The following is a 14016-nucleotide window of genomic DNA, read 5'->3' on the forward strand; positions in this document are numbered from 1 at the left end:
TTCTTCAACTTCTACCGAGATTACTTAGCAGTTATCATGTCGTTTATCTTGATACAAGTGATTGCGAGAAAACATGCAGAAGCGGTATGAAGATGCAAAGAAAATTCTAAGTACAAGGCACTTTTGATATTTTCAGCCAATCTTTGCGGGCAAGTTTTTTGGAGTTCAACTTCATAAATAAATGATATACTTACTAAACTACTAATATATATTTTTTTAACTTGTCAACTTCTAACCAATATTATAAATTACTGTAGCTCAGTTTTTTTTCGACAGTCTACTTAAATCATAAAATAGATTTAAGTTATAAGCACGTGCATAAAATAACAAATTTCTGGAGAAAAGTAACACAACTTTGAGATCACACCCTTTGAGCTATGGTAAAAAATCTAAAACAATTTTTGAAACAGTGATATCCCTGCATATGTAAAACATGTTGCTAAAGTTATATATTCATAAGAGTTCGGCAATTTTTTAAATTCTTGATTTAATCCCCACTTCAAAATAGTTAAATATTAAATTTGAAGAGTTCAGCTCTTTTGGATAAAAAAAAATATACAAGAATAAGTTATGTCCGGAAATAACACATTTAGGTGACGTTGTAAATTTTGGTCCAAAAAGGCTCTGAGACGAATATTTATATATCATGAACAACTTAGAATTATGTGTGCTGAAATTTGGAACATTTAGTTTACTTATGAATTTGAGCTTGTTTGCCAAAAATCATCTAAATCGGAGGGGGTTGGGTAACATACCCTTGTCGATTTAACATGGAATGTCTACTGCACTTTTATTAATCCTCACTCTTCTCTAGAACTTTCGTATAACCATATGAGGTAGGTGGAGTTTTGTTATTTTGGCCATCTCCTTACTTTTAATACAATGCATTCATAGGTCTTGCAAGAAAATTTAACAATGTATTTTTCCCTAATATGTATGCATTAATCAAAATGAGATTATCCTTTCCCCCCACACACACACTACATTCCCTTTGGGTCACTTTCTATTCGAGAAATATCCTTTAGTTGCTTAGCAATTAACAGGTACAGACAACGCAAAGAAAAAGTAGTTAATAGAGGTAGAAGCCCCAACTAAATTTTAAATCAACTCATTTTGAATGGTTCCTTCTCTAAAGTCTGTTACTTTTCTCTGGTTGTAAAAAATGGATCAAAGTTTTAATCAGATCTACTTTGAAGGAGGAGCCGTGAGCTTATCTATTTACCAAACCTATGAAGCTATAACACTGATGATGTGTGCAATCCTTTGTCAAGCTTCAGCAAATTGTTTTGCCTTCAAGTATGATATGAATGAGTGTAATTTGATTAATAGATACTTCATAAAGAATAATAGTACAAACCTAATCTATATAAAAGACCGTAAGTAGATTTAAATAATAAGATATTAACTCTAACAATTTTATTAAAGCTTGTTTCTCTTGGAATTATGGTTCATTCCAGCCTGCATACAAGACGGAACGATATATAACACAAAAACTTTGTTATGATGATTGTTTAAAAGATAAAAAATGTGATCATATTGTATATGTATATGATACAAAAATGTGTCATTGGAAAGAAAGAATGGGTAGTCATTTTAAAAATATGGGGAGGATCTTCATCAGGGATTGTCGGAAAGCTATAAAAAAAATTACAAATGTAATTAAATTGACTTGAGTTAGTATGTATTTAATTGAACTTTTGTTTTAAAGAAATACAAAAAAGCAATATTACTATTCTTGACTAAATTAATTGTATTTCATTTGTTCTACTTTGTTACAACGTAACTGTTCTAGTAAAATTTAGTTGCTCAGGTATTTTTTTTTCAAAAAGTTCATTTAGAATTAGATGATCAAAATTATCACTTTTTGGTTTACGTAAGTAAGAAATAAACAAACTTTCAATTTTTATTGTTTATTTGTTAAATTGTTTGATTGTAATACTCGAATAAGAATCGATGGATAAACAGAAGGATACACTACTGTTTAATATTATTATTGTTATTTTATTTTAGTAAATTCTGAGTGCTCATAAAAATTTATAAAATATTTTAATAACAATTTTACATAGCCAAATTTGTTTATTTCAAGCTGTAATGTATAGTACACGGATGATTATAAAAACAAAATGACGTTTTTTTCTTTAAAAATAGAATGAAAAAAACTTTAGTGTTTTTGAGCTACATCTAAATATTTATAAAAATAGTTCAAACTTTGTTAATCGTATTTTGTTATTAAAAAAAATACATTTTTAAATCTCCAAATCTTTACTTTTTTTAACAACAAATGACACCATGATTATATTACTTGGTACATCACAATTAATCGGTATGTTTTATAAATATTTTTGGGATCCTTCAAATCTTTTCAATGTAGTGCTACGTTAAAAAATTGGTCTTGTTAAAAGTACTTTTAAGTCTGAGTAAGGCTCTTCGGACTTCAGATACTTGTTTAAAGAATGAACCGGGGCTTTGTACAATAAGTCCTCCGGAATTGCACTCAGAAGATAATTAAATTTCGTCATTTCTTGAGTTATTTTAGCCAACTCAAATTGAGCTTCAAATACGAAGGAAGTATCCTGTCAGCCGTAAGGAGGGTAAAGATTAAAGTTTCACTGATACGTCACTAAGTTTACAGTCTTGAGGCATACTATCCACCGTCATAATTCCTTTAGTCGGGGTCACCATTGTAGTGTCCTTAGACACCTCAAAAGAAAACTCACTTGTGTACACGCTGAGTGCTAATTTATTACTGACTCTTAAAATACAAAAACAATAGAAACACAAAAAAGAAAATAAGAACAGATAATAAACACAAGAAAATCCCCTTATTGATATTAATATAAAACACATATATTGCAGTCACTAAATATATATGTAGGCTCCTGAATGTAAATGCTTTTCCAGAGTTCAACATTTACTAGCTTTCACGTTCAAGTCGAGTTGCAAGTCTTAGCTATCGAGTCATAGTTCTTTAATTAAGGTGATTTTGTGCGAAATGACTGTTGGGAGACTTTCAAGACCCTTGACGGTTCGTAACCAGGCCGCTTGACAAGGCTCCTCCTGCGATGAATATGTTAAGGGTGCGACATTTAATAAAAAAAAAGTACAAGATTCGAAAGTTATTTTACTGAAAACACAGGGTGGGGAGGGAATCATCAGTTGACAAAATATATTCTCCCATAATCTGGCGGTGCTAAATCGAAAAAAGATTTTTAAATTTATTTTCTTTTAAAATTAATACAAGATCTGAAATATCTTTTCAAGCAAAAAATTACAGATTTATTATTTCAGTAAAACTAGATATTTTGGATGTGCAAGAACACTGCGATCATAGTGGTTGAAGTGACTTAAGGCTAACGCTGTTTAGATGGGGTTTCTCCCTTTGTTTCATCGAGTGCACTTGGAATTATAAAATTTATTTGAAGTACATTTCATGTAAATAATTATAATATAGGATCTATAATGTCCAATATATACCATTATGCAATAATATTTTTTTCGACCGGCTGAACTCTATATTTAGTAGTGTTATTTAAGCCATAGATCACAAAAATTACTATTAAACTTTCAATAGTAATAGGTCTGGCATTTAACGCCTATTTTTAAAATAATATTTTTAGGTTATAGTTATTATTCCAAGTCATATTTTGACCTAAAATAAAAATATAGATGAAAATTAAATCCTATGAAAATTGATAAAGAATTGTAGCATTTGAAGAATGATTGGACAAAAGGGAGCCTAGAGACTTAAGGGATTTTCGATCGATGCGGATATATGATCGGGATGAACAAAAGGGATTATGTGGATTACTTTATAGATATAGCCTTTCCAGAGGGTTGATCCATACCCTGATCCAAGATACATGATTCTTCTTCTGCAGCAGATTGATGATGATTTATGACTCTTTCCCTCTCTAAACAGGGATATCATATTTATTTGATATTAGTTCAGGATGATTATTTTAAAAAAAAGTTATTTTTTTCATGTTTTTCCCCCAAAAATGGTCATGGATTTAAAAAATAAAATCAATCTGTTAAGGGCTTAAGATAAAAATATAAATAACTATCCGAATACAACAGTCAAGTTGCAAATTCTTCATTGTGAGGTCAAGTTGAGTCGCCATTCTGGAGTCAAAGTCAGACCCCCCTGTTAATAATTAGGTATGTGTAATTTGTAACATATCATAAACATATTGGTATAATAAGTTATTAGAGATGCATTTGATTCCACTTAAATACTACAGATGTAAATATGTGTGGAGGTTGAATATATTTCTGAATATGTATGCTAAATATTATTCTTGAGTTTTTACAATATATGTATACTTGGTTTTTAGCACGTAGTGATTAAGTGGAATCGAATGCATCCCTACAAACTAACATATTTTCAAAAATGTACACTTTTTTTTATATTTTTTTCATTTATTTATTTTTTTCAGGAGAAAAAAAAAGAAGTCTGAATCTTTCATAAAGGTGAGACCATTACAGCAGTCCCATTTTCTCAAACATCCAAAAAGCAAATGTCATAAAATTTACATCACAATTGTATAATATATTGAATATTATTGTGAGAAAAAAATCCATTATTTTTGTAATTTTTTTAAATATATATTGAATAAAAAGTTTTTTAAAGGAGTAAAAGTAGTTTTTTGAAGGATTAATTTTATTCTTGAATCCATTATTCTATAAATAATAGCAGAATCCCTCTTCCTAAAAAAAACACTAATCAAAAAAAGTGTTTTCTGGATATCAAATTAAATCCACACATAAAAATTTTGTACTCATATCTGCAATAATACTTATTGCCGATATTTCAAAACATAATTATCAGTGAGATTTTGTGGGTCTTTTTATAACAATAATAAAATAAAGCTATGGTCATTCATCAAACCTTAACTTATTGTCTAAAAAAATGGCTTTAATTCCCCCTTTTGATCCCTTAATTGAGAATCAGTACATTGAATATACAAACAATTTTTTTTTGTTAGGTATATTGCAAGTCAGGCTCCAGTGCAACGGTTTTCGAAAGTGGAGTGAATAACAGTAATTTTTAATCAAATGTTGAAATAGGATAATTGTTAATTTTCAAACAGTAGGGAGACATAGATCCCTTGTCTCTTTTGTGCAGTCCCTGCAAGTTAAAATTCTGAACAACCGACCAAAAATGAAAAGTTTACTCTTCTTACTGAATTTCATTTTCTCTCTATCGGGATACCTACCAATTTAAGATTTGACTATGAAGAGTTATCTTTAACATTTCAAAAGTAATACTACATAATATTTATTAACAAAGCATTGGTCCTTTTTATAGAAAATTAAGAATAAAAACATAAATAATACGCCTACAGAAAATTCAATCTCTATAAATAATAAGTGTTTAAAAATATGCACTACATAGTATTAGACTACGGAAAAGTAATTTCGTATTTATCGCTTTATTTCAATGCTTTATAAGAAGTGTTCTAATCATCCAATTTAAGCCAAGTATGCACTGTTCTGTTCGATAACTTGTTGCCAAAGAGAATCCTACTTCATAATGCCCTTTTTTTTTAAAAAGCCCTTTTCCCCATTGTACAAAACTCGGACAAAATTTTTTGAGAGGCATCGATTTATTTCCCTTCCGAGCTCCCGGAGCTTCTGCCACGTTATCAAAGATGTGTACAGCCTGGTTTTGTCTTCCATACAAGATTCCTCTCCTGTTCGAGTTTCTTTTTATATCCAGACTTCTGAAAAGTGTTTTAGATAATAATTTAGATTTTAAATAATGAACAAGGTATAATTATTTAAAAAAAGTGCGGTTAATACAAAATTAGTATTTCCCTTTCCTATTTTTTTTTTTTTTTTTTTTAATATCTATAAAATGATCTTCCTATCAGCCATTTAACCCCTCCATCTTAGAACCTGATTTGAATATACAAATACCTATTTGTATCCAATCCCTTTATAAAATACCCATTCAATCATTGTTTGCTTACAAAGGCGCTCTTCTTTTTTTTACTCTTATACAAATTAAGAGACTTTTCTTCGACTATCGCTCTCCCATCAATTATAAACATATATATATACCTTATAAGCACGAATATATATACTATATGAACCTAAGGTGTGCAACGTAGTAGTCGACATATAAATTGTAACCATCAATGGTGTATGGCAAACTGTATTCCTCATAATTATTAGAAGATATCATTTCATTTGAATAGTATAAGTATGGGTAAGTTTGTTTTCAATTAAACGCGTAAGAAATGGGGAGAAGGAATATATAAAAACGTATCCTTTATAAAGTTTTTGACATCTTAAATTATAAATAGTACTTTGATATGTCTTATAATTATTTTGGGGAAACAATTAAATTGTACAAATTAAATACAAAATATATTAAATGAGGAATTGCATTCAATACTTTTATTATTATGACTTAATAACTATCCGGAAAATATTTAATTATAAATAACCTCTCTAGAAAAATTTGAAAATGAACAGATAAGACATTTAAATTATAAGGCAGCGATATACATAAAATACATGTGGACTTAATATGTCTGAAAGAAGTATTTTATTCTAAAAAAAAATATCCACAATAAAACTTTTAGGCTGTTAATTGTGTTTTAAAGTTGTTTTTAAAAATGAAGAGGAAAGAGTACAAAAAAATAACACATTTAATTTATATTTTAAAGAAATAGTCAAGACTTGTGACAAAAGGGGAGCTGTAGTAGCTTGTTACAGGAAAGGTTATTCTTTTTTTTTATTTTCGCATGAGCAGACTATTTGGTGCGAAGGAATATTTGCCAAAGGATCATCTGGAACATTTGCCGAAATTAATTCTTAATATGTTTATATATATATACGATTGTATATATTAATTTTATTGGTTAAATTTATTTGACCCTTTATGTAATTATCTTTTCGGTTAGTTGCGGTATCTATGGTTCAAGGTTCAACTCTATGGGAAGATAACTGCTCTTGCCTAAACTTATTCTTTTACGTTAATCCATGAGTATTTTCCAATATGAATAATCCATCATATGATAATTAATTTATAAAGAGGAAGTGATTTAACACTTTTTCCATTCGAATCGCTGACGTGTTTGTTTATATATATTTTTTGAAGTACTACAATGTTAAACCTTTGAACTACATTCGAACTATATACAGTAGTATATGGTTCGAATTTAGTTCGAATCTTTATAAATTATTGATAAAGTTGCCATCTTTTTTTTTTTTTTTTTTTTTTTTCAATGTCTAATCAAACAGCTTTACTGTTTTATGTTCATATAAGGATCATTTATAAATATAATTTATAAAATCAAATTTTCCTGGACAACAACAACAGGATTAGTTTACTTATATAGCATATGAACAATACCAATTTATCATATAATCATTTTAAATTGAATTAAAATATATAATCACATATGTAAATGAATTAACTATCATTTGTCAGCCAAATATTCCGAATGGCCCTTAAAATGTATCAAAATATTATTTGTCTTTCTTAACAAAAAGTTATTAGCAAATTATGTGTCTTTGTCATTTTTCTAAAATTTGGTATTTCTACACCATTTTTTTTTTTTTTTTCTGTCAAAGTTGTCAGAAAATTTGTCCAAATGTCTCCCCTTCCTAGTCAGGTCAATAGAAACAGGTGTATTTTCTTAACAATTTTCTTGTACATACTATTTCAAAATTATGGAATTACTTATGAATGCTTCATTGAGTTTTACTATTAATAAATATATTGAACCCTCTATTTGTAAGTGATAGTTGTATGTGAAAGTAATATGTCATAGTTGAACCTCTTAGGGGTTATATTGCAATTCTTAAAAATATTTTTTTGCTCATTAAGCTTTTGATTATTTCCTTAATGAGCATATATGCATCTTACTTTAATAACTTTGTGCTTTTTATATATTTCTTGTATATAAAAAATAATAATAGAAATGACATTTCAATTTAGCTCTTTTTAATGCTACAATTATTATGCCTTTAAAAGGAAAATAGCAATTAAGAGCCATATACAATGTACGTACCCATGTATACATAATACGCCATATCCATACTTTCATGGAATTCTAGACACATAGAATATGCATGAGGATAATATAATTGGAGTGATTGGTTGAAAAAGGTCAAGATGAGTCAACTTCCTTTTTTACTCCTTTCTTCATGAGGAGAAAAAAATTAAAACAAGCTAAGCTTCCTGCGGGATTGTTCCATGTGTCCAGAATTCCATGATCAGTGTAGCCCTGGGTCTGATCAATTAAGGGAACAATAAAAAAATATTATGGCTACAGTTTGCCATTTCAAAGCTCCTTTTCCTTCCTTCCTACCTGTATATTTACTTTGAACAAAGGCTCTTATGTTAATATTAATTTAGTATATAGAGCAATCATTACGATCCCTTTTCATCCCTGCGGAGGCCCAAGAAGTTTTTTTTTTTTGTTTTTTTTTGGGTAGAAACAATTAAATTTGCCCAAATCTTTTTACTTTTTTCAAAAAAAATTATATCCATAGTTTGATAACCTGGGAAGAGCTATGACAAGGGATCACTGATATAGAGTATTGAAGCAATAATACATCAGATTTTTTTAGTAATAATTTGACAGATTCTATTATTGTTATTTTGTACATAGATCCATCACCGATAAGTAATTCAAGCACAGGTGGGAGCGGTAATGTACCCCTCACATCAAGTTGTAATAGATGGAATTTAACTGGGCTCAAGATGGATTGGCAAGTATCCACTCCCTCAGATGTACATAATCCACCCTCGAAATTGATTTCGAGTAATCGATATGGGGATCCAACCTATAGTCCTGACGGTTCCAATCTTGTGAAACTCATTATATTAGGTGCTCCTGGAGTAGGAAAGACATCCATTATTCAAGTAATGAAAATTATTTTTGATGATCAAGATGTATTTAATGCTTATATTATATTTCAGCAATTTGTTTGGGGTACTTTTGAGCCTTCTTATTATCCAACAGGACGCAAAGAGACTTATTATCCTTCAGTGATTTTGCATGAGCAGCAATATGAGTTGAAAATTGTAGACATCCCTGATTTGCCCTTTTTTCCGGTGAATTCCTTCTATAATTTATCAGATTTACAAAGAAAGATCACCACATCAAATAATTTATAAATAATAACTTTTTAAATCAATAATTTTCTGAGATTACAAAGAATTAACAATTATATTTTTTTATTATTTTTATATACTTTAATGGTGTTCTTTCTTTGATAATGATCGCCTTATTTTAAACAAAATAGGCTATGGACTAAGAGATGCAACGGCCTATATTCTTGTATTTGATCTCATCTGTCCTGATAGCTTTGAGTACGTTACTCAACTATATTCACAAATCAGTGAATCTCGTGGCCTAGAACATATACCAATCATTGTCATAGGAAACAAAGCCGACAAGGTAGAGATGTCTCTCTCATCCTGGAGAACAGATAAACATAACCGCAGGAAACATCATGAAGAAAATGACTATTTCCACAATTACGAGGGATTTTCCTCCTCTTCAGCTAAATACTCTGAGTATCATTACCAATCCCATGATCATAAGCATCCAAGCCTTCGAAAATCATCGTCCAATCATCGGTCTACAAGAATGTCCAAGTATGCTTCCAAACATTTCAGCTATGGTTCCGTATTACAACACCAGAGTGTGGGTGGCTGGGGAAAGGAAGCATTCTTTGATAAGGATATTGCAGAAAAGGTCATGGTCGAATGGAAAGCAACGTATAGAGAATGTGCAGCGAAGGATCCAGAATCAGTGACGGAACTATTCAAAGCCATAATGGACTTGGTAGCCGAGTCACAATATGGAAATGATTTAAATTGTAAATTGGATAAAAAGTGTGCTATTTTATAGATTAGTGAAATACTTGTTGCCCATAACGCTTGATTTGAGAGTGCGATTTTATAAGTGTTTACTGTAAAAATATATATATATATTATGAAATATAATATTTATCTAAGGATATGTATTAGGAATAACTCATTTCTTTAACAGAAAAACACATTGTTTAACATTTAAAATTCAATTGCAACAATGTTGCCATCCTAAATTTTATATGTAAATCATTATTCATCATTTATAACTTAAATTTAAGTAAATAATCTGTATTACTTTGATTTAGGACATAAAAACATCTAAAGGCAAATGATTGTTCATAAAATTCCTATTGAAATACATAACTGAAAAAATAACTTTCCGTTTGTATTATTTCGATAAAAATTAATATCATCAGTATATTGCTTGACAAATCGGTATTTTCTGCTTCAAAGTACTTTTATACATCTCCTACTATATATTTTTTTTATTAAATGGTTAAGAATGTTTTTTCCAGGTACCAATAAATACAATATTTATAAATAAGCAAAACATATTAACCCTAGGAGTCATAGAATGAGTGATTTATACAGTACAAATGTTTATCTTGGATATTTTTATAAAACTTAAATATGCATGCCTAATTTCTTTGTATTGGTATGGGCATATATATTTGAATAGATTGAATTCCTTAATAATATGCTGTAGATAAATATGTAATAAATAAATGATAGAAAGTGTGTTTATTTTTGATTAAAAAATAACTTTTTGTTACTTTTTGTTTGCATTGAACCAAGAAATACAAAATAGTTTCCAGGATATTTGTAGTAATACTTAGAATTGTATGGTCATTAAAAAATAGTTTTTTATATTTTAGTTGTGTCCTTGCATTGTCAATGTGTGTTCAAAAAGTAAGATGATTTTTCAAATGTTGTGGGCAACGTAAATTTGGAATGCTCAATTTTGTTATTTTTTTATAATAGTACACTTGTCATGAACTTATACTTATTGCTTAAAGCTATATAATATGTTTAGTTTGTTTATTAGAGGCATAACAGTCATAAGTATTTTGTGTATTCGGCGATTTTTTGCTATCACAAACATGTATCAAAAGAATTTGCATCAAATTTTGTGTAAAAAAGGAAATTAAGTGCTCCAAAATATTTGAAATGTTGACAATGGCGTACGGTGAAACTGTTCTGTTTAAAAAAAATGTTTACGAGTGCTACAAACTATTCCAAGATAGCTGGGACGATGCTAATGAAGAGCTTCCCTCTGAATGGTCAAGCACGTTAACAACAGATGAAAACGTTGAAACAGTGAAGAAAATTACTATAAAAAAGTTATTAGGGGATAATGACATATGGGTTGGCTCGTGCTATAATTTTTTTTAGAACATGGACATGAGACAAGTGTAAGCGAAGTTTGTAATTTTATCCAAAACAATCGTCACATGAGCATTGCTCATGAGGTGTTGACAGGCATCAATGATGATCTTGATTTGTTCAAAAGGGTAATAACTGGTCACGAATCATAGATATATGGTTATGATATAGAAACCAAAGCCCAATCTAACCATTATGCCCCTCACAAACAAACAAGGCATATTATATAACTGAATCAGTTAATATATGTTCGTGGCAAGTGTACAAAAATAAAAAGATTGAGCATAGCAAATGAAAGTTGCCTGCAAAATTTGATAATTAATCTTACTTTTTGAATACACGTCGTATACATTTTCATTAAGAATGAGTTAATATATACACAAAAGGCAAAAATTCTTGATCTTATATACATAATTAATTAATATCGTAATTTATTTCTGAAAATGTGATATGGTTATATATAAAACAATAGTACTATGAAAGGATGAAATTATTTTATTTAAGAAATAATTTACGGAACTTATATGTCACAACAAATTAGCCAATGATCTACACTTCTTCCTAGCTTAACCTGATAAATGGATACAGGATAAACCAACAAAAGTTATTAATATTTTCAACTCTTGTTTGGCATGTAACTATATATAAATTTTACTGGTATTTTACCCAGTATTTCCAGAATGGTATCTCCTTAGTCTAAAAATCATTTCATAAGTTTTGTATAAAATCTCCCAGTAAAAAGTTATAAATATATATATATTTTTCTTTTTCAACGATAGGTATAAAATATGATAATTTTCCCATGCACATAATGAACGAAACATTTGATCTCATCATCGTCATGAAAAACACAAATAATTTTTGCTTGTGCAGTTTGACTTTGCTGAAATCTTTCAATAAGTGATTATTCACTCGAAGCATATTTTTTTAGTACATCTGTTTTTTTAAAGGAACCAGTTCCGAATGAATAATTGGGAAGAAATGTTGAACAATATTCCTAGTACATCAAAGAGTAATTAAACTGGATAGAATGGAAATCAGTGACCTACAAAGGTACAGGGACATTTTTTTTTCTTTAGGAAAAGACTGTCATGCAAACGAAGTATACTATATTTTTTTTGTTGTATATCAGTATTGAATACTAATACTGAGTTGAATAAATAAGTTACTTATTGTATATTACATGGTTGAAAATTTATTTAAAGTAAACTTACTTATATCTAAGAATTATCAAAAGTAATAATAAGTGTTTCCTTTACATTTATGACTTATTTTTCGATATCCGACTAAGTAATCACTGGTCCTATAATCAATTCATTGAGTTTTGTACATTTCATTACAATTAGGTGAATATTTTTAAATTATTATACAATTTTATCCTTCAAAAACTAATTTCGACTACATTTTCTGTATTAGCATTATTTTTAAGCATTGCTCATTTTTTGTAAAGGATTCTCTGAATAAAACTACAGTATACATTTTTTTTATCTCATTAACAATAATAATGAAGTATTTTGTACATATGAAGCAGTAATTTCTAACTTTGCATCGTTGAATTTACAATCTTGTCTTGTTCTTCAGTAATACGTAACAAAAAAAATAATTATTAGTTAGTTCAAAGTTTGTATATAATTTAATATTTGTATACATAGTAAAACATATAAACAGTCTCTTTAATTATTCAACGTTAATTTTTTTAGCTTAAGACATAACTTGAGACTTTTATACTATATCAAACTTAAACTTATAGTCCCTAAAAATAACAAAGGGACAGAACTTGACTTTTTTGTCGTCTGTCTTTTGATCAGATTAAGACATTATATTAATTACTTAAGTAATGGCAGATAAAACTAAGAAATATATATTAACTTATTACATAAGCTTCAATTAAAAAGTAATTTATTACCTCAGCCTCGAAGTTTATGTTTTTGTCTTTGTTTGTTTGATTGTTAAGGCGGGTTACCACATCTATTGTGCGTGTAAATATACATGTGTATGTATAGTTATATTTAAATAAGGAAGACCAAGACTTGAAACTTGCAGAAACAAGGTCCTCTGCTCTGTTGGGAATGGGTCACCACTCGCCTGGTAGGGGGATTTCTGTTTTAGAATGGTTTGTCCTTTACTGTACGGGGAGTTATCTTGGTCTGTAAATCATTTTTTTTGTTCCCTAAGCAGGGATCTCTTGTGGACCAAGTTCTCAATAGTTATTTACAGTCTACCTCCCTTTGTATATTCTCTTCTAGTACAAATATTTAGATTTACATATGAAATTTTTAAAAAGTTGAGACATACATATGTAAAATAAAATAATAACAATGTACATTAAAGTAAAATATATCAAAGGGATAATCAGAAAGAATTTTAGAATAGTTTAATAATAAAAATAATTTAAAATGACATCATGTTATTTAGCGTCAGATGACCATCCGATTAAAACCGTTGGAGATTTTTTGAAAACGTGCAATTTCTCCATTGTTTGAACTTTAGAAACTTGTCCATATTGCAATTCCATAAGCCAATTGCCACCCAGTATTTAACTAGAGATGAAAGATATTGGGTTAGTAAATATAGAAATTAAAACAAGTATTTTTTTTAAATAAATTAAGTAAACTTAACCATTCAACCACTCTACCCGCGCTATGAATTGGGGCTGTTCTACTGGGTGAACAAGAAAATATCCCTTAATATTTTTAGACTAAATACTACTTATTTAATAGAAGAAAAATAAAAACATCTGAGTTGGTGTGCTCCTATGAGCGATAATGAGAATTCATACTGATTTGGTCATAAGA

At 29.0% G+C, this 14016-nt stretch overlaps 1 protein-coding gene across 1 annotated transcript; it reads left to right on the forward strand.

Annotated features, from left to right (window-relative positions):
• The first annotated feature begins 6082 nt into the window (after positions 1 to 6082).
• Positions 6083 to 10213, forward strand: LOC121127934 (GTP-binding protein Di-Ras1). Its single transcript, XM_071892892.1, has 3 exons — positions 6083 to 6211; positions 8628 to 8881; positions 8939 to 10213. The coding sequence occupies exons 1-3, from the start codon at positions 6208 to 6210 to the stop codon at positions 9134 to 9136; spliced, it is 456 nt and encodes a 151-aa protein (XP_071748993.1). The 5' UTR covers positions 6083 to 6207; the 3' UTR covers positions 9137 to 10213.
• The last annotated feature ends 3803 nt before the right edge of the window (positions 10214 to 14016 follow it).

The sequence above is a fragment of the Lepeophtheirus salmonis genome, chromosome 13, assembly GCF_016086655.4.
Source record: "Lepeophtheirus salmonis chromosome 13, UVic_Lsal_1.4, whole genome shotgun sequence".
Taxonomy (NCBI): domain Eukaryota; kingdom Metazoa; phylum Arthropoda; class Copepoda; order Siphonostomatoida; family Caligidae; genus Lepeophtheirus; species Lepeophtheirus salmonis.